The 22,591-nt window shown below is 36.8% G+C and overlaps 1 protein-coding gene across 3 annotated transcripts in view; it reads right to left on the bottom strand.

The window, feature by feature from the left end:
- kcnab2a (potassium voltage-gated channel subfamily A regulatory beta subunit 2a) overlaps positions 1-22,591 on the bottom strand; it is a 91,360-nt gene that overhangs the window by 43,720 nt on the left and 25,049 nt on the right. For 2 of the 3 annotated variants that reach the window (XM_044123472.1, XM_044123471.1), the window contains exons 2-3: positions 12,472-12,635; positions 9,637-9,678 (exon numbers count right to left, since the gene is read on the bottom strand). In XM_044123472.1, the coding sequence (XP_043979407.1) occupies positions 9,637-9,678; positions 12,472-12,548 (119 nt within the window). In that variant the 5' untranslated portion in view covers positions 12,549-12,635. The remainder of the gene's footprint in view (positions 1-9,636; positions 9,679-12,471; positions 12,636-22,591) is intronic. The other variant, XM_044123473.1, reaches the window with a different exon arrangement.

Below are 22,591 nucleotides of genomic sequence, written 5' to 3'. Positions count from 1 at the left end.
AACGCAAAGGGTCCCAAAGCATAAAAAGAGCATAAAAGTAATAACATTTGAATGATAGTCCAAAGCAACGGCACATAGTTTAACAGCAATAGCCTTTCCACACAATCCCATTTTATGATTGGTGGTATTTCAAACAGCTTTACTCATTTCCTGTCCTGCTTTCAATAAAAAGCTATGCTCATGTGAGACTGAAAAAAGAACAACAGTAATTTGACCGAATTTTGTGTAGTGTAGGAGTGCAAAGACTGATGCTCTCAATGACTGCATTATATCATTAAAAGCAGTGGGAGACACTTGGATGATTTACTCCTGGCTGTTTAGCTGCATCAGTGGAAAAGTTGCGCCACCCAGTGGAAAAGATCAGTTAGTGCATCCTTACAGGCAAATCTTTCAGTGTAGGATTGGTAAAAACAAAAATACCCAAATATTTTGACAATAGGATACCTCGAAAGAAAAACAATTCTGACAGCATAAGTAGGATTATAAAAACTTTTGTTGATTATGCAGGCAGCAAGCTAAAACAAATTAATTGTTTATGTAAATGGGAATGCTGTGAAAAAGAATTTGCTTCCTTACAGATTTGTTTTCTATGTTGTGTATTCTGTCTTGAATGTTTCTGATCATAAAACAAATTTTGACATCTGACAAGTAAAACTGTATAAAGTTAGAATGATTAATTTTTTAAAATAAAAAATAGCAATCAAAAGACCCACCCATACATATTTTTATTTTATTGATTGTTCTTTTATATGATTTTTGTGATTTGTTTATGTGTGTTATTGCAGACCTTGAGTCTGCAATAACGCCATTAATCCATCCACCCATCAAAAATAAATCACCATCCTTCTTTAATGCTTATTTAATCCAGGCCTGATTGATGCCTGTCTTGTAGAATAAAAAATACCTAAATATAACCTGTCTGGCATCATGAAGTACATTATAATACCTCAAGAAGTGACACATAATGTGCCAATGTAAAACAACTCAAGAACAGATAAGAAACATCCACTGACATCAGTGTGGGTTATTATAACTAAAGTTTTGGCACTGCAGTGAACCACAGTGAGGGCCACTATCCACAAATAGAGAAAAATCATGGAGCGATGATGAACCTTTCCAGGAGTGTTCAACATCAGTTGCAATGAAGACTCATCCAGAACATCACAAACAATCCTAGAGCAAAATCTAAAGCCTTGGAGGTCACATGTGCTTCATTTAAGGTCAGACTCATGGAGCAAAAGTGCAACTTTTTGAAAGGTGTGTATCCATTTATATGTTGTGTAAAACTAACAAACTAAAAAGAAAAAAAAACTGTTGGTTATGCTAATGGGTAGTGATTCAAAAGTACAAAAGTAATTTCATCTCCCAACTTACATTCAATTAAGATGAGTTAGCATTGCAAGTAAAGTTTGGAATAAACACATTCTAAAGCCTTATTGGTCACCAAAAACTGCCAACACACAGTTTTTGGTGACCAATAAGGTTTTGGTCACCAAATTATGGTTACAAATTATGATCTCAAAAGTCAACTTTTGAGATCATAGTCTCAAAAGTCGACTTTTGAGACTATGATCAGTAAAAAAAATTCTGACTTTAATATACAATGTTTCAAGTCAGGCTCATATTTCTGCATGAATATCGACATCTGAAAAGCATTAATTTATGCTCTTTGACAATAAACACAAGTGAATTTTGACCCTCAACCTTTAGTCTGTAACTTTCTACCCCCCACAGCTACCCTCATTAAGAAGAGTTTGACACCTCTGACCTAACTGGATGTCATTACTACGTCCATTAGCATTAAGTCATTCTATACTGCCTCAGTCCTCCTAATAGAGCAGGAGACACGAAGCTTCCTGTCTCGCTGAACTCAAGTCGTCTCCTTTACCTCCTCCCCGGCACTTTCAAAATGTATTGCTGTACCCAGGAAGTTGAAATATAATGGACGCACAGTAATAATAAAACAATTACAGAAGGTTGAAATAGGTTTGAATAAAAAATGCTTATCCTGTCTGATGTAACATCAACAAACTTAAACTATTATTGCTATTCTTTGCCAAAGAAAGCAGGAGCCTCAAAAAAACTATGCATTTTTCTAAAAGCAGAAGCATTTGTGTAGATATTTGTGCTAAAATATGTGCACGCGGAGCCATTAGTGACCATGAGCATATGAAACAACACATTTCAGCCAGTACATGTTTGAAACTGTGGTTAAAGTAAATGGAAGTGAGCCTCTCTTCCTGACCACACAGCTGAAATAATGATGAGGCTGAGTCAGAGGTGCCATGTACTTGCTGACCAGGTTGCAATCCTAATTACAGAAGCGAGGATGATTGCAGTACAAGGTATCCTGGAAGAGGTTCTCTCTCAGATCAGCTGACTGGTAAGAGATACTTTGAGTTCATTAAACACAACAGAAACTAACAAAAATCACAAATGATTATCTAGAGACTTGGGAAAGTTTCTAAGATGAGCAGAAAACTGCTCAAGGGCCAGCAAGTGGGCTTTACATGAGACGCGTCCTGAAGGCAACAGCAACACTGAGTAAGAGCTGCCAGGTGTACCAGTGTTCTAGTCGCTGGTCTGAGTGAAAAGCAACAGCAGCTGAGCCTTTGTGTGATGGAAACTATCCATGTCCACAACAATAACAACATCAGTTAAACAGGCAGGTCATCAGCCAACACAGCAGATGCTCTGCCTGATGCTCAGTCAGGTCAACAGCCCAGAAAAAAAAAAAAAAAAAAACTGCTTCTTTACTCTCTTGATATCAGTATATTAAATCATGCCCACATAATAGCTTATAAATATTAGAAGTAAAAGTAGGGGAAGAAAAAAATAGAAACTTACAAATTAAATTTTTACACCACATTTGAACTTGGCATTCAGAAACTTTTGAAATGTTTCTACTGCAATACTTTAGACAACATAGTAAAGTTTATGTCTAAAACATGACATATTAAAGATTAGTTATTGGAGTCTTGCATACATGCAGGTTACATATTCACCATTACACTTAAGTTTTTAACATAAGCCATTTTTTTCTGGTTATACAGTTCAAGGCAAGGCAGAACGTCTATGATTGGAGAATATCATATTAATTATTAAATAAACATTTAGTATTTGATAATTTAAGTAAAATTAAAATTAATTAATAAAAAATGTTGACAGTCGATGATGAAATAATTTTAAAAAACTATCTATTGCTGGTCTCACCTATCAAAAAAAACCCCCATAAAATTCATTTTTGATAAGCCATAACACAAAACTATGGCAAGAAATAATTAGATATGCTTTCAATATATAATAACTACAAGTTTAGAAATTATTAAAATTTAAAGGAGAATAATTAATCCGTCATTTAAACAATTAATTTACAATAATTTTAATAATAAAAGTTACATTTATTTGTTTATTTAATTTATAAAAATATTTATGAAAATAATAACGTATACAAATACTTATTTAAAGACGTGTTGCATTGTGGAACCTCTGACAATCTTTAAAAAGAGGCATAGAACAGATCAACAAAGAAAAAAGACTATGTGATGAAGGGGAGAAGATGAATTTACGGGGCCAGGTAAATCCTTACGGAGCGGTCTGTCCTTCCCATGCAGTTGAGCAAATATGCCGTCGACCTAGATGATGAAAATAAAACCTGGGGAACGGTACCTCTGCATGAGAGCAGTCTGATCAGAGGAAACAGCACAGCTAAGGTGATATTACCAAGAATAACTTGATGAATAAAGAGTTACTTCAGCTTCAGTTCAAAAATAATTATTGGAATATAAATCAACACGTCTGAGTTGAATGGGAAATATCTCCAAAGTCACACTAAAAACTGTCCACACCTGTTCAGGAGACCCGCTCGGGCTGAGATTTCTTCAACCATAACCCCCTTGTCCCTGTCCCGATCCACAGAGCACCTTGAGCCCGGTCCCACTCTGCCTCTCTCTTACCTGTACTTCATGCCTGTCTGAAAAGACACACACTCCTCCAGCGCTAAGCCATTCATCTTCAGAAAGTCTTCCATGTTCTTAATCTGAGCGGCGATCCTCTGCTCCCGCAGCCTCTGCAGCTCCACCTGGTCGGTGGGCCGGGACGGCGGCTGGTTGAGCCCCTGATCTGAGTGGTAGCGGTTGATCCCGCTCCGGATGCTCTCGCTGTAGGACATAGACAACATCTTGCCGCTGCCGCTGCTGCTGCTCTTCCGAACACCGCTGCTTGGCGCTGGCGGTTTGGGGATCTGAGGATTTTCAGGAGGACAATGACTGGACTTGAGCTTGATGGGGACCCCTCGTGGGCCACCAGCATACCCTCCTGAAAACATGCTCCCTCCTCCTCTTTCTCCACTTTGTTGGGATGCTGGGTTGACCCGTGCAGTGAAAAGTAAAGTAGTGACACGGATGAAGCGAGGAGCTGGCAGGGGACAGTCACCTCCTTAAATAGCACCTGCTCCCATGTTAAAAAAAAAAAAAAAAAAAAGCTCTCCTGCTTGGGGCAGCACACGGCCATGCATCCTGTAATCAGAGTCGCGCAACAAAGCCCAGCAACACCCTCCCCTTACAGGTACGCATTGGCAGGGTTACACTGAGAGGGAGCATCCAGGTGACCAACTTGCTGGTGATTAAAGAGTAGGACGAAAAAAGGACACATGCTGACTGCAAAGGAGCGGCATTCAAACATGCACTGGGCAAAACGAGGGCCACATTCCTGCTTTCTTTTCTGATTTTGGATTAAAATGACAAAATTCTCCAAGAATGCACAATGACGGTCTTTAAGAAGTCTCCACGCACCGAAACAACATCAATCGGTGTGCCACACAGACATATACAGGTGTATAAAGAAATAAAAGTTAAAGTAAAGTCAGAAGAGTAAATGTATTTCAGTCTTTCATTTAAAAAAAATTCCACTATTTCTGCTAACTTTGATGATTATGGTTTAAAGCTAAATGAGCAACCAAAATTTTGTTTCTCAGAAAATTTTACATCAAACCAATAAAATTTACCATGTTATGTTATGGTGTCACAACCACACTGGCTCACGCTGACAGTCACTCACACCCTGCATGAACAAGGTAATACACAAAAGGTAGTTGATAAAGAAGCTGCAGTTCACAGATTTGTATCCAAGCACAGAGTTTAGTGAAAGGAAAAACTATGGCAGAAAAGAAACATACAAGCAGCAGGAATGTGAAGAGCCATGAGTATGGAGGACAAAGGCAACAACTGTCACTGTGTGAAGCAACTCCTGAACAAGAGATAACATCAGAAGTGTCTTACCTAGGATAAGAAGAAAAATGGCTATGTTGTTGCTCGGTAATTCAAAATCATCTATTTAGATAAAAGTAAATTTTACATTTCACTTGAAAATCAGGGTCTGAGCGTCTGGAGGGAGAGTGAAGAAGTACAGAATCCAAACTGCTCAAAGTCCAATGTGTCGTGTCATCTGCTGCTGGTGGGCCACTGACTTTTATCAAGTCTACAGTCAGCACTGCTGTCAACCAGGACATTTCAGGGCTCTTTATGCTTCTCTCTGCAGACAAGTTTTTATGAAGATGCTTTTCTTTATTTTTCAGCAGAACTTGCCATCCATGGGACCAAAACTTGCTTTATTGACCATGATATCACTGCGCTGAACTGGCCTCACCTGAGCCTCACAGGGAATAGAGGAGGACTGTCAGGAGGAAGAGGAGAGACAACGGAGGCAACAATTCAGACGGCCTCCATTAAAGCAACCTTCATCTCTGCAGAGCAACACGATTGTCACCTTCTTCACTAACAGTTATTTTTATTGGTCTAATGTAATATTTACATTTTCTCAGAAACTTAATTTTTGATTTTCATTAAGTATAAAGTCATAACCATCAAAATTACACAAAGTCAACTCTTGAAATCAACCACTCTGTGTGTAACAAATCAATATAATCTACATAATTAAAGCCATTCCTGGATTCCCTCCATAATTTGCCTCTAAAAACAGTATTTACCTGAAGTCAATCAACAGAGGGCAGCACTGCGTTTGCTTCACAATAAATAAAAGAATGCAACTTAATACCAAATCCACCAGAAACCCTAAACCTCTGCTTCAGTAGAGTAGGGTATCATAATGAACAACAACAGTACAGTCGTACACTATTATTATGTATGATAATGCATATCATGATGTATCGTCAGAAAACATTCAAATATACAGCATGTAAATGATACAAAATGTTTTGTTTCTTCAAATTATACCAAGGAGTAATATGCTTTTAATTAAGTAATATATTTTCAATTTAAACAAAAACCGACTTAAAAACATCCTAACTTTCATTTTGTTATATATTCTGCAAGACAATCTCTATAATAAAAACAAATCATCTAATCCTACTTGGGACAACAGTCAGAATTCAATAACTAGTCAAAAATTTAAGGTTATAATGAATAATATTTTCTTAATTCTTAACTTCAACCTAAACTGCAGTGCTGGTTTGAAAGGTACAGCATCTTAAACTCAAGACTATATTGATCCTTTAAATGCCTGCTAACAAAAAATGCTAAATGGAAATCACTTTCTCTGCATTGAGGCAGTGATCTCACATAGCCCCAGTGAGGCTGAATGTAAAATCCTGTTTAAAACTAAAATTTTAATCTTTAAAACATCAAAATTAAGTTCCTGATTAGTCATTAAGTGTGCTACTTAAACTGGCAAGAAAAACAATGTTGCAGTTTTTAAGCATCCAACAAGAGATCAAATGTTTGTCTCGTTGCTGACGCTATCCTGATATCAAAAAGTCAGTCTCTGGTCAGAAAATTTCTCTTTTTTTTCTTCATAAAGTGGTTTTGCATGAATCAAGCAGAAGGTATAAAATCAGGAGACTTCAGGCTTGGCTGCATGCAGGCCACACGCACAAAAAATAACTTTATACACAAAAGCAGACACGCGGACGATCGCACTCGACACATTGGCAGAGTGCAACCCTTTCCTCAAACTCACCCGATTTCTTGAAGGCCGGCTCATGAGCGAGGCTGTCGGATGTCAGTTTGCCTTTATAAACTCAGAATGCAGACAGGCATGAAGCAGGTCCACCCAAACTGGGAGTGTCTTACTAGGAAACGTCTAAACCAATTAGTGAATCACAGAGTGCTTCCCTCCCCACTGCTGGGACCATACTCTACCACCAGGACAGACACCTCTCCTCATCTTCCTCCTCCACCGCCTCCCTGTGAGATCTCATGCAAGGAATCCATTTGTGGCGTTTAGTGGTCCGCCTTGTTTCTGCCAACCGCAGCAAATAATATCAGCCCTGAATTATTCACTAAAGCTTTTTGCACTAAAAGCCTCTGATTGTTGTTCCACAGGAAAGAATGGAGGGAGCTGGACAATAATGAGTCGGTAGTGCAGTGTGCATAGAGGGAGCACAAACACACAGACTATATACAATCTGTATGTAGACAGCATGTATACAGCTATAGACAAATCACCAGACCAAGAAGCAAAGAATGATGTAAACCACACATGTTGAGATTGATATTAAGATTACAGCAAGCTGTGATATAATAAGAATCCCACACAGAAGTAAGTCAGGTTCACCAGCAGAACATGTTTTAGTTTAAGGATTTTCATATAACTAGTGCAGTACAGTGATACTTTACAGATGTCTGGATTCATTTCTATTCACAAAGTGAAAGAGATGTGTTTTAATCAGAAACATTAATTTAACTGAATTTATTAAGATATTATAGGAGGGTCAGAATATGTGAAAGCTGATTAGAAGTGTCTTTAATTTTGTTATTGGAGCAAAAATAAATAATACAATAAAATTTAAACTGATATTTTATTTTCACTGCTCTTAATACCTGGTTTTGCATAATTTATTGAAAAAAAACAACAAACTACATTTATGTTTGCTGTCAGCTTTTCAGATGTGGAATAATTGAATACTGTGAAAATGTGGATCAGTAAGACGACCACTGTGTGCCGCTTTCTTCATCTTCATCACCAAGAACAAATCACTCACACAGCAGTGTAACACCAAACAACCAAGGTGTTCAGGGACTTTGGAGGTGCAGCAGGTCTGACAACATTTTTGTTTTATTAAAATATTGCATGCCAAAATCTATGGATGAGCAAGTAAAAGTTAAAATGAAGAGGGTCAGGGGGCATCCAACTATGTTTTGTCACCCATGATGCCATGGTCCTTAAAATCAAAGTTTCACTTCCTGAAATTGAAAAAGTAAAAAAAAAATACAGAATTTTTTCAACAAGTTGATTTTTCCTGGATCTACGCTCTACACTTCCACTTCATCTCACCAACCCTGCGCAAGCTGTCTCGATCCATATGGTTCTAAGATCTCAAGAGAAGCCTGGTAGACCTGCACAAATGATGAATTACAATCAGCTTTTCAATGTCAATGTGTGCAATATTACAAGCACAAATGAGACTTGGTTGAACTATCTTGTAAGGTCTTATGTGCCTACGCATTTACAACCTGGATGCCAGTAATATATTAAGTCGCTGCCCTTAAACCACAAAGTTGACTAAGACACTAAATGTCTTAGATATTATGATAAATAAAGAAAAGAAGAATAAGAAAAGTTTAGGGTTAATCACAGATGATATGGTCATTGGATATGGTATGATGGCTTCACAGTTCAATGTTTTCCTTAAATTGTTCAGCCCTAATGTCTGAACAGTAAACAAAGACAGGCATGAAAATGTTTACAGATATCAGCACAATTAGTTTGTAAAAAGATTTTACGTTCAAAAAGAACGTAAAATCTGACAACTTCTAGTGTAAATTTGGACAGTAAAAAGTGTTTTTTGTTTGTTTTAACAAGTACAGAGTTGAAGCAACTCTCTCTCTACATGTATAATAGTGAGCTCATTACCAGCACAGACACCTACTCATGGGTTTTTATAACTGTATCAGCAGAATAGGAACTGAATATTAGGACTATAAAACATGATCCTCGCTCTTAAGCAACCACAGGACTGGCCATCTACATCCTGACAAGAAAAGGATTCTTTTCCTCAGAAAGAATCAAGATTTAGTTTCTGGTTTCAGGAAAAAAAAAAAAAGAAACATCAGATCCAACTCCCAATGGGACTGAAAATGATGACAGAAGAATAGGAATATTTGCTTAGATGGATCAAAAAATGTCTATAAGACATTTCAGGAAAAGATGAGAGCATCCATCACATGTAGGCAATTGACAAGTGGATTAGTGGGCGTCTCAAGTATCATGACTGAAGGAAAGAAAATAAAAACAGAAGAAAAAAGCCATCCAAACACAGACATTATTGTTTATTTAAAGGTTCAATGAGGAACCATGTAACAAAATCTATTGTTGCGTCTATCAGGTTTATGCTGGATGTGCAATGGCAGCTAAATAGTAGATGGTGAGAGGTTATCTATCCTGCAGGAGATGGATGAGCATGGTTTTAAATGACAGAACAGCAAGTATTAGACACATCAGCAAGGTTACTACAGTAAAATAGAACATAAAAGACCATAGAAACAGCACAAAGACATAAATAAACAATTCACAAATGCACAGATCACACAAAATAAATTCTGAACTCAGAATAAAGCAGCGTTGTCAATGTCATCACAAAGAACACAGTGATGGTCAGATACAGAGACAGATGTGTACCTGTAGAACTGCAGCTGTCGTTTGGGGCTCCCATAACGAGCGCTGAAGACGTCAAGGAAAAAGAGGAAAGAGTAAAGACTTCATTAATATAGAAAGGAAAGAAACCGTGTTAGTGGCGCACACACAGAGGTGAAGTGGAATCAGGACATTTAGCCACCTACGGTGCTAGAAGTGGAAGCAGGAGGAAACACAGATAGCACATTCTGAAACATTTTGGTTTCCAACAACCCATCCCATCAGATGACACCAAAGCAGATTTTATCTGCCTATGACCTACGAGGAAAAGTCACTATTTGACTCTGACAGTATCAAAAGTTAGCAAAACATTACGGTTCCACAGGACTGTGGTGTTAAACTAAATGTTTAAACCAAAAATGCAAAAATGTAGATGCATTAACTTTTGCTAGTAGTGTTAAAATACAGTCAGGTATTGTTATACTGATTTTTTTGAAAGGTTGTGATTCTTACACTTAAATACCTTTATTAAGTATACCAGCTTTATGGGCAATGAAAGTTGCTCAAAACATCAGAAACAAAAAAAGCTAAATTATTCCAACCGCTCCTCAGATAGAATTAAGTGATAATGTTATCATTTATTGTTCCTGATAGAAAAAATATTATTAGCAAAATGTATGAATTGATTTCAAGTATGATTTTACTTAGGGGATATGTTTACATGCAAATGTCAGAACATTATGCTATCAATACTAAATTCCACGATTTTAATGAAATGTACATACTGTAGAGAATAGTCTACAGTTTTGTTTTCCGTTTCTTTATAGAGAAACACAAGTATAATTTATCTCTTTTATAAGCAAGGAAAAATTCAAGTCACTCTGGAATGTTCTCTGGTTAAAAGGACTGAACTGTGGGCATGAGGGAAAGTTTGGGTGGAGAAATGCAAATGTACACTCCAGTCATATTCAGTAGGTTCCACTGAGGTTTATGTTTTCGATTAAAAGTACCTACTGAAAATAACAACCTTTAAGCATTTATTAAAAATACATTTTTATACTAGACATATTGTTTAATGATCTGGTATATTCTACGCTCTCTGCTTTCAATCAGTATATTTTATTGTACATAGTTAATTACTATAAATGTTTCTTTTGCACCAATTCACTGCAAAAGATTTTTAATCAAACGGCAACAATGGAGACATTTCCATTGAAGTTAAGATGTAAAAGTCATTACTTTTCACCACATAAACAACCTACTTGGTTCAAGAATGTTCCAAGGTCAAAATTATTAGCAAAGACAACAAGACAACAACTTTGGTACTGAATATTGTCTACACTCTAAGACTGTTCTAAAATGTTCATTCAATTAGATCTAATTAACTTTAAGAACATTAACTTAAAATGTCTTATACCAAATAGAAACTGCTAAACAGAGACACAAACCACAATCAATTAATCTACCACAAGGAAAGAGTCAATTAGTTGATTTAAAATCAAAAAAAGATTTAAAATTGACAAATGTTTTATAGTTTGAAATTAAAATGAGAAAATATAAGTAAATACTTAGTACAAAATCTCTATAAACAGATGATGCTGAGAATGAAAAAAAATGTCACATATGCTACCTAAATCAGCAGGAAGCCAAAGCAAAAATAGTACATTTCTGCTCCTTCAATACATTTTTTTATACCAAAGACAGAAACAACAAAAAACAAAACAGTTTTGCAGCAAAAAGACAAACTGAGATACATAGAACACACAAAAACCAGAATGGAATAGCCTCAATACGAGTTAGGAAGCATTGTTAGGATATAGCAATATTTAACAAACAACATGTCACTCTTGTGCTAAGGTAATACTAAACACAATTGCACACTGTTACAAACCAACATTTATGCACAAATAAATGTTTATAAAAAAACTATTCACTCAGACATTTTGACCAACCTTATTAAGCATCATCAAAAGCCGTATTCCAGTCAGTATCACTTCACCAGAACTTTAAAATGTCTGGTCAATGTTTTAGTTAGAATAATGTTACTACCTGAGTCATTTTGTGGCGTCACTAAATGGTGCATGAGGCAGTAAGGAGGGTAGATGGCATGCAGTTATGTCTGACAGAGGATACATCTTGCAGTAAACCTTTCAGTAAAACTCAATAAGACTGGTGAACTGAAATAGTTTGAGCCAATAAAATGTTTCATATTACACAAACCTATTAAATATGGGATCTAATACCTGCCTAGTGTTTTTGTAAATCATAAAATGCAATATTCTTTATATTATGGATAATATAAAGAAAAGCTATGAAGATTTTGAGAAAAGAAATGGCATTATTGTCTTTGAATATTAAGCAGATGAGTCTGTAGCACCCCATGCTGGTGATTTAGCAAAATGCAGGGCAATTTGAACTTCACCGATGTGATGTGGAAGAGAAATGATACATTGACCTCTAAATGTTTTAAACAGAAATTTGAAAAATGTGACATGTTTCTATTCAAACCCATTTCTTCTTATAGTCCTAAGTGAAAAATAGTGTAGTCAACTGTTGTTTGTTTATGAATTGGCAAAATGTGAAAAAGTTCAAAACAAGTAAGAGCAACGCATAGCAGCATACAATCAGCATATATAGTAAAATGTCAAAGTACACGAAACAAAATTTTCTTTGTTTCCTTTGTCACATTTGACCTGTTCTATTTTCCTTTCTAAAAATAGTTCTGCAAATATCTGGGTTATTTTCTATTCCATTAACCCTGTGCACTTTATGTAGGTTTAGTAGGAGTTTAAAAAAACCTTTTAATTGCGATATTCTCCATTTGAGAAGGTCTCTCTAACCTAATGAAAATCAGTCAGATATAAATATGCACCAGCTCACCTGTAGATCATGCCAGGTGAGCCTGTCTGTCGGAGAGAGAGGCGGGCAGGAGAGTCTGTTGTCGATTCAGGATACATGGAGGCAGGTGGGAGGGGGTGAGGCCAGCCTGCCGGGGGTGGTGTGTTTTCACAGAGACCTCAGGGTACACGCAATCACTGATCACTCTGTAAGGAAAATAAAAAAAACATTTTATTTATCTATCATAGTGTCTTCATAATAATTTGTACACATTACCGTCTTTAGATTTTTAGATTAGATCCAGCTTTGTGAGTCATTCCAAAAAAAGAGAACAATCTCAAAAACATGTTCCAACCTCTCAGCATGAATATAACAAAGAATACAGTCCCCACCATCCAAATCATATTCACATGCAAGCTGAGACTTAACATACTTTAAAATATGTCTCATTCACTTCATGGGGAAGTGTAACAGAAGAATAGCCTATCCCATCTCCTGGTGAGTAGCTTCTATGAGCGTCACCTATTATGTTTGTTCAAACTGTTGCTCTCCCAAGAATTTCTGTGGCGTTTTGATGCGTTCTTTTGGCTTTAGTTTAGTCTGAAACATCTCACAGTTCCTAAGCAGGCAGTTACAGTAAGTGTGTGAACCCCAGTCTTTCAGTCAGGAAACAAAAACCAGTCTGTCAATTTGTCCCTAGCTTAAGTGAACAGCAGTTAGCACACCGAAGATACTCAGAATACTTTAAAGAATCTGCAAATTGGCACAATACGGTCTATACAGACTGACCAGCGAACAATCTATAACTCTGATTATTATCATCAAATTACATTCTTTAAAACAGGAGGAGTAAAAATAAAGAATTAAACCACACAGATACATTTGATAATGGCAAACACACTTGAGAGAAAATAAAGGGATCTAAAACGGTAAATAAGCCCTGCTTTGAATCCATGTAGCAGTAAACCAGTTGACCAGGCCTTGATGCATCCGGTGCAGAGGGTCACAAAGGTCAGCAGTTTAGGATGTTTCACATCAAGCAAGATAAATCATTTTATGACTTTACATCATATGTTGCTTGATTTGCTTTTCAAAACTACCATGAAACAGTCATGTTAAGAGAAAGAAAAGCATAGGAAACAGTTTCACTGCTGCACAACTCCACCACTAGATGGAGTCATCTTGTCACTTTGAGTCTGAAGACATGAGCTGAATGACTAAACCATCAGCCCAATTCAATCTTTCAAGTTTTCCCACAGCTGAAGGACAAAATGTATTAAATAAATTCCAGCAAAGGACTTAAAGAGGAGGTAATCACATCAAAATATAATAAACATTACTGGCAAAAGGCAAAGTGAAGACAAAACCTCATGCCCAATCACAAGCCAAAGACTTGAGTTCTTACTTGAACAACAATGGTAGCTAACCGCGGTCCCTGTACGTGCTCACTACAGCAAAGCACAACCGATCTACTGCTAAGAACAACCCTATTCCATGAATAATTCAAAATGTCTTCCCAAGAAACAGGCCATCACTGTAGCGTGGTCTCTAAAAGGAGTCAGGCTATGGTTGGTTGGGGAGTAAGGTATGCACATATGCAATTAAAGGAAATTTAATCAAAATCTCATGAAAAACGTTTACAGTGAATTTCATTAGAGCTGAGGGGGGGAAAGCAGAATTATGGATCCTCTAACTCAGTTTATCGTAATCAGTAAAATAAAACCTCATAAAGCTGTGTACTTAGGACATCATGCTACTCTACTTCCCCACTGGCTGTAAGTCATGACAACTGAGATTGCTGCGACAACATGAAGGTGACTTTCTCTTCACATCAATTTCCCAGACAGGGAATGTGTGTCCCATGTTCCCAAGGACACATTTATCACTCCGTGCCCACGCACTTCAATCATGGCCCAATGGATCACAGGTGATCTCTGATCATATGATAATAATGGCATGACCCTGATGGGAAGGCATTGGAGCAGATTTACCAGCAAAGCAAAAATCCAAGTGAATTATCTCACTCTGATCAAGATCAGATTCAAATACCTACATTTAATTTGTACACTCAATATATAAAAGTTTATTTAAAAGTGAGACAATGTAGATCACCAACGTTTACTTTTTATTCTGTCCAGGACTGCAGTTCAAACAGTCTGTTTTTCCCCAAAGATCAGAATTTATATTAAAATATGAACAGTTGTATATGTCAAAAAAGTGTTTTTGTTTGTTCAGTAGTAATAGAAATATTAAATGTCATATTTCTTTTGCAATAGCAGAAGTACTTGTTCCGTTTTACACAGATTGAGTTAGATCAAGTAATATATTTTGTGTAAAATATTAATGCTCCATAAAACTAGGATATTTTTTACACAAGAGCTGGCATGGTAATGTCATCCCAGCCAGTTCCTGTTCAGTACACACAGTTCATTGTTTCAATGAACCTTTTGAAAGTGTAAGACAGAAATGACAAAGTGACATAGCAGAGAGATAGTAATATTGTCTGTAGGCCTAAAAACACAGAAGAATTCACAGATTTTTAAAACGTTTATGAATTCACTTGACTTCATGTGACAACAGATCTGGGTTTCTCCAAGTGTTGTTTCTAAAAATTTTATTAAAAATTATATTTATTCAAAGAAAAGCACTTACCGGTAATTTATGAACGCATAAAGATATATTTTTTTAGATTTTAATTTTGTTGTCTCACTCTCTGGTTTTTTAAATTGATAATTTATCCACTGGCAATATAAGCTGGTAAACTGAATTATAGGTCAATATCTGAAGAAATGCAAAATATGTGTTTGTTTTCCAAAACTTTTCTGACTTTTGAAATGTTACATTTTAGGAGAAACAATGTGCAAGCTTTGCAAAACAGAATAACAATATTAGTTGCCTGTTGTTTACATTTACTTAAATACATTATGGGCACCAGCCTCTACACTTTATAGCAATGCAGCAATCTTACAGAGATGCCTGTAGAGAACTGCGGTTGGTGAGGATTCTGCTGCTGACTGCAGCAATGCGGTACACTACAGACACATCCTGGCTCAAGTTAGAGGGCTCAAATTTACTGCGCTAATGGGCAAAGGTGCACTTTGCAGATTAAAACTGCAGACAGAGCAAGAAAGCAGAGAAAAAGGGCTGATATTGTCAAACGATGCCCTATTAACTATGCGTCATGTCAATTTTCCTTTAAATAGAAGCAGAGCAGAACACAAACAGTTTGGGGGAATTTACAATTACCAAACTTGATCAGTAGACAGCATGATGAAATTTGCCTAGATAGTTAACTACTGTAAACCAAAATATAAAATTCCTTACTCTTGTTGTTTTAGATAAACAGATGGTATCTGTCAGCAAAACTTCAATAATAGAACAGATATGACGTCTTTATGGCTTTTCAATTCTAGGTTTCATGCCCATAATAAATTCAGCATGCTGGGTAGAGTCTCACTGCAGCAGATGCCCACATTTCACAAAGATGATAGTGCTAAAGGTCACAGAGAGTGCTGGAAACATAACTGAGGAGAAAGAGCAGAGCAGATGAAATAAAAGCGGATTTATTTTGAGTGATAATCCTAATCGCGATATACAATAACATCAGTTTCATTTTTTTAGGTTTGTGGAAAATCAAATAAAGTAAATTTAAAGACAACACACCCAGATTCATGTGCTATTTCATAAAGTGTTTTTTATCATTTCAAAATGGCAATGATCCATTGGGTTTATCCATTTTAGGGTTACCATCTATCGCAGCCTTCATTGGGCAACAGGTCAGATACTCTGTGCACAGGGAAACAGTTCATCACAGGACCTTACCCAAATTTATTTCAAGCCAAAATATAGATTTTTAAAGCCCTTCAACAAGATGTGTGAATCATGTTTCCCCTTCTTCAGAAAAAAGAAGCATTGTATCTGAAACTACAAATCCAAATTTCTGACTTGATTCTGCAATGACGTAGATGATTAGGATCACTGATGTTTTGTTGAATTGGCAAAGGAGCACACTTAGTGTTATAGGAAAGGGCAGATTTGGCTTTTACTATATGTAGAGTCAAGGTAATGGCCTATAATAGGGAACACACACAGATTATGGCTTAAAGTCAGTAACAGGCTTCCTTCACATTTTCTATGTAAAAATGAACAATTTTTCCTAGCTAGTTTTTCAAAGTCCTCAGTGATTTATGTTCACTTTAAAACATAAAATACTTGTGCATAAAGATTTCTACAGTGCTCAGACTTCAGATAGAGTCAGATATGATAGAGGTAGGACAGAAGGAGATAATAAAGGCAGGAACAGCAAACGGAAGAAAGTACATGAAATTGGAAAAGAAAGGAGATAGAAAAAGCAAGGAAAGACAATTTTGACACAATGTGACGTGGCGTAAAATCTGTACATACATACATCACTTACTCCTATTTCTTTCTGGAAAATACAGAAATCAAATTCCATATTTTTGTAGAATGCATAGGAATCCTTTAATAATTTTAAACATGCAAATGATGATTACCAATGAAAGATACTAAAGACAGTTTTGAATGTGACATCCAAATTGTTTAGCTTTGGTTTTAAATGTTTAGTTCATTTTTCTTAGTAAATATGGTGAAAACCAAATGGTGAGAGAAGGTAGTCTGAGTGGAAAAGAGAGATGGTACCGGCCATGATAGACATTTACCTTCATAACTTCATTTAAGCTCATCTCTCACACCTTCTATACAAAATGCAAAATTGAGTCACAAAAGGTTGCTCGCCATGCTTTTCATCCACAAATCCACCTACACCCTGCCTGAGTGAATTCCCTCTTGAGACAGGGCTTACGTGAGCAAGGCAGGCAGGCAGGCAATACTGGCCTGGAAAGCAGAGCACGGTGTTGTGTATATGTTGGCAGCTGCAGAAAACACACACAGATCCGAGCAGATGGCTGTGGAAGAGAAAGACAGGCTAACAGAAGACAACTGCCGGGGATATCCTACATGAGAGATCAGTCAGTCAAAGAGAGAGAGAGAGAGACTCTAACGTAAACCCGTTTTCAGTGAGGCTGCAAAGATGATTCAAATGGAATCCCCTTATCATCTAAAGTGACATCCAAAGGATGAAAGTCAAACCCATGTAAGGATGGAAAGCCACGCAAGGCCATCGTTTTTTTACTCCCCCCTCTCATCAGACAGACAGTTTGTGATTTCTGAAATGGCCTCCTCCCTGTTAAGCTGCGGAGGTCCTTGATTACAGAACCGATCCAGGTCACTGGCTGCCAACTGAGTGGGAAAAAAATAACAGCAATTTGCATAAATAAAACCTATTTATAAAAACAAACTTCTGATACAAATCCCCACACCCCTCTGGTTAAAAGACGTTAAAAGCACAACTGAGAGCTGTGCTGTCAGGAGTCATTAAACTCTTTGACAGCTGCTGTGGTTGAACACGCAGACGTCTGCGACATCTCATTGTCAAACTTTAAGCCAAGCTCATCATAAGCTGCAGAGACTGGACCCACATAGATTAGGGCTCAACTCTAAATGTAGGTCTTTATACACTGCAGTTATAATGCTTAGGATCCTAATTATATGAAAGCTCATTTTTGATTCTATTTAAGTTGTGTGTGTGCGTGTGCGTTTTTTTTTTTTTTTTTTTCAAAATTTTTTAATAGTTTTACGTATTTAAAAACATCACTGGAGCTTTATTCTTAGTTACAATTGTTTCATGTGGGTCTTAAAGGATAAATAAGTCTCCCTGAAACAGTCGGTGGGTATGATATATTTATGTTTATAAATAGTGATTTATAAATACTTGATTTTAAACTGTTCAAAATTAGGACCAAGTAATATCAGGAATATAATGATGTAATAATATCGGTGAATGCAGCAATAAACACATGACGTCACTAAATTAATGTCAATTAAAAACTGTTCATGTCTGTCAGGTAATGAATATTTCACATTACTGAGTAGAATGACTGAGATATTGGATGTGACAGCAGGAGACATTACCTGGTGCCAATCCTACCGTAAACTAAAGCTACAATTTATAAAGGTTCTTCGTCTTCCTCTTTGATCAAAAAGGCAAAAGTTTTATTTGGAGTATTTTACCTAGGAGGTCGACAAACAGAAAAAGCAAAAGGATGATGGTAAGCTTTCATCCAAACTGCACAACATACTGTTGGCTAAAAAGCTGGGTAACTCAAAAACATTAGGCAACACACTTGTTGTATGTTAACGATTTACATCGTTAACATACAGTTAACAAATCTGCAACTGCATAATGGATTCATGCTCGTATGGACCAAAATGTCTGATGCCTTGTTAAATCTACATTATGAAGAGTTAAGTTAGCACTGAAGCCAAATGGAGATGTAACCCAGTACTGAGAAAGTGTACCTAATAAAGTAGTCTGCTTGGATGAATCAGGACTGTGAACGTCAATCTTGACATCCTTATGCTCCTCAGCTAATTCCATCCCTCAGTTTTATGAGTACAAAAGACACTACAACTGACAAAGTAATAAATTAGGTTATTAGGCTGCTTCAAAGAAGTTGCTAGGGGTCCGCACACCAACTTGGGACTGTGAAGCTGAAAAGAAGCGTTTGTTTGCACTGTAGGAAGAGGACAGGCTGCAGTGAACAAGGAGCACAGAGACGTGCACTGCAGTAGAAATCTGAAACCATTTTTGTGTCCATCAATGTGCTCCCACCACATCCGAGGGGAAAATCCTAAGAATCAAAAACGAGGAAAGAGCAATAACAGGGAGGGTTTTCATCTGATGCTGTCTTCACAGTGACTTGCTTAGTGTCTCTGAAGTGGAAGTATCAAAACAGGATTTAATTAGGTCAAATTATAGTGTCAGACTGGTGTTTTTAGCATGTACTCACAGCAGTAGAAATAGCTTGGGTGGACAGTCAGACACAGAGCCCACAAGCACTTCCAGATAGCAATATGCTTACACTGAGCATCCTTGTCTCTGTTAAACTCGGAAGCCTTTTTAAATTACATTAAGAAATAAAAAACCTGAAAGGTCATTTCATCAACACACTCGAGGTCCTGTACTTGTAATCTGCTCTGTATTTTTAGTAATCCTTATTCAAGTACAACATATCACTGATTTCCACATCACTGCGTATGAAATGACATGAACACCAGCATGCTGTACAGAGGAGTTCAATATTTAGTTCTGCACAGATGAGCAGGAAGAATTAGGGTGATCACAAAAGCAGGGCGATGGACAGACTCCATGATAGCAGTTTCAGTTTATAGCTCAAATACAATACCAGCATGAATAAAATTGAGAAAATCCAAAAGTGTGTCAGGTTATAAATATTTCGAGGGGTGGAAGCTGTGTTCAATTCTAAATTATCCTTATCTTTGGCAAGCCACTGTCTACTACAGTGGCTTGCCAAAGTGTTTATACCCGTTTAACTCTTCTCTGTTTTGTTCTCTTTGAACCACAAATCAACCTGTGGCAATTTTTTTGTGATAAATCAGCTCAAAGAAGCAAATTATGAATTTGCCTCTTGGGAATGGAAGAAAACATTTTCATATTTTTTTTTTCATCTACCACCATATGGCTACCTCTGCCACTCTGGAGGAGCTGCTGAGATCCACAGTTCAGGTCCACAAATCTATTCACACTGAAGGCCTTAATGCTCAAATCTAATTTTATGTGAATTTTTTATTTTTTTTGCGCTGTTCATATTTTTCAAATATATACAACTTGCATCTGTCCTCCTATGTAAACTGCAAACAACATAAAAGTGTCTCAGATGTGCAGTGGAGGATGCAATAACGTCACACGTAGGAAAAACGCTCAGTGTTTGTGGAAGTAAACATGGGTGATAATGGTGAAGCATATCTTGCTATTTTAAAGTTGTTGTCCCGCAGATTGATAATTTAATCCTTATTATCGTTCGCCATGGTTGTTGTTTTTCTCTCTTCCTCTGCATATCGGAATAGCAACGTTTGTTGAGTAAGAATGACATAACGGTTGGATGAACGCAAACTGGCCGTACAATTCGCCTTTATGCATCTGATATGTATCGGATTTAGGACCACATATCAAACTGGGTGGAGTCGCATTCGTAAATATCCAATCTGAGATGTTCAGACTGCCAGGAAAATATCAGATGTAAGTTGCATAAATAAATAAATAAATAAAATTTGGGTCACTTCAGGTTGCAGTGTGAACATAGTTAATGTTTCAATCCACAAATCTGGCCTTTTGGAAGAAAGTCAAAAGAACTCCTGTTTGCAGTTTGTCACAAGCCATGTAAGGACAAACATGCAAAATTTTGGGAGGTGTTAAGGAAAGATGAAACTATAGTAAAAACAGGACAATTGCTATGGTACAGTGATATTGAGGCAGCGCAGGATTGTGGGTGTTTAATTGAAGTAGAGAAGCAATGTGAGCAGCAGAGTGGCCATGTTTTCACAGTATCGAAAGGATAGGGAAATAAGTATAACATTGGTAAATATCAGTTATCAGCCATGGTTGCAATAATTAATAGCAGATAGAGATACTCAACAAAATTTTCACATTGGTGCATCTCTAAAAAAGTCTTAAAGCATATTTGACTGTGTATCTGAATGCAGCACAATGACTGAACACTGACACACCTAACATTACCCCCAACTTAAGGAGCTCACAACAGATTCATAAGTGCTCATACAGAGGAAGAAGGCTTCTTGAGTTACATTACCACTAACAAGAGATTTATGCTCCAGAAACTGAACAAGCCTTCCTTAAAAAAATAAAAAATTTAAAAAAATCACAAAGAAAAACGTCATCTGAAACAAAGTACAACTGTTGAGGATGTTACTGAAAAATAACTGCAATGAGCATAAACAGTGACATCAAAGTTGATGGTGTTTTTTTAAGTTGCTTTCTGGAGAAGCCTATAAAGAGTTCCCAGCTCATCAAATGCTTGCAGGTTTCTAATAAAACAATTACAATGGTCATTAAAAACAACTGTTCCAATTATTCACCACACTTCCTTTAATACTTCATCTTCACACATACAGCGCTACATACACAGCAAGTACTTCAACATTTACTTTATATACAGGTTTGTTTTTCTCTGAGACCAGACTAAATAACTCTCCTTAACGTAGCAAACTGTCCCTCTTTTGGATGCTATTTTCTAACCGGCAAGAAAAACAGAGTGAATACAGTTCAGAGTTTCCATTAAAAACCAGCAACAACTGCAGGAAGTGGTTGACGGCTCTTTGAACAGATTCTGAGTGGCCCCAGGAGGAACAGGCCAGGAGAGAGAACCAAGTAAAACACATTTTCCATGGAGAAGAGAGCAGGAAATGCTCTGGCAGTCTAAGTCTTGGAAAAGAAGGATGCAAAATAATCTTAAAGGATGCATATCCATATACATTAGAAATATTTCCCTATCCTTTTGATGCTATGATAAACCAGCCACACCGCTGACACCCCACTGTCCTGCATTTGGTTAAATGCCCAAATAAATGTTGCATGGCTAAACCACATGCTCAATGCTTTGCTTTAACAGCAGCACAATTTACCAATGGTCAGATGTTTGGTAGTGACCACTTCTAGATACTTCATAGTAACTTTGACCATGATAGAAACATTTGTTTTAATTCACTTTGACCATGATAGAAACATTTGTTTTAATTCTAATGTCTCCGTCTGAGCATTTTTCTTATTTTTTACATTCACTATTGCATGCATGCTTAACCTAAAACATGTTTATTTTGTCGTTTTTGATTACAGTAAACTGTTTTTGTATGTGAACAAACCACCTTTTTTTAAATTGAAATACTGCTTCAGTCAAACTGTGTAAGGACATTCAGAGAGTAGAACAGCTGCTATAGTTGTGTCTGATAGATGATCTGCTGACCGCACTTCTGCATTTTCTTAAAGAACTACATGTCTGCAAGTTATATTACTGAAATGAAGCTTGTTTTCTCAATCACGAATTACTCGTTCAGTTGGGTAAACTCTTTCCCAATAGTAAGAGCTTACCCAATCTCTTTAAGCCTACAATCTCCAAGGGCATTAATTGTAGCCAAGTTGTTTCACATCCCCATTCTGGTCGACGTCACAGCAATGCATTGATTTTTACCCGAACCAGACAAAATAACACATTCACAAAAAGACGAAAAATAGATTGTTAAATAGTCAGTAATGCATGCCTTTGGG

Source organism: Gambusia affinis, linkage group LG07 (assembly GCF_019740435.1).
Source record: "Gambusia affinis linkage group LG07, SWU_Gaff_1.0, whole genome shotgun sequence".
Lineage (NCBI taxonomy): Eukaryota > Metazoa > Chordata > Actinopteri > Cyprinodontiformes > Poeciliidae > Gambusia > Gambusia affinis.
This window is presented reverse-complemented; position numbering and strand designations above follow the sequence as displayed.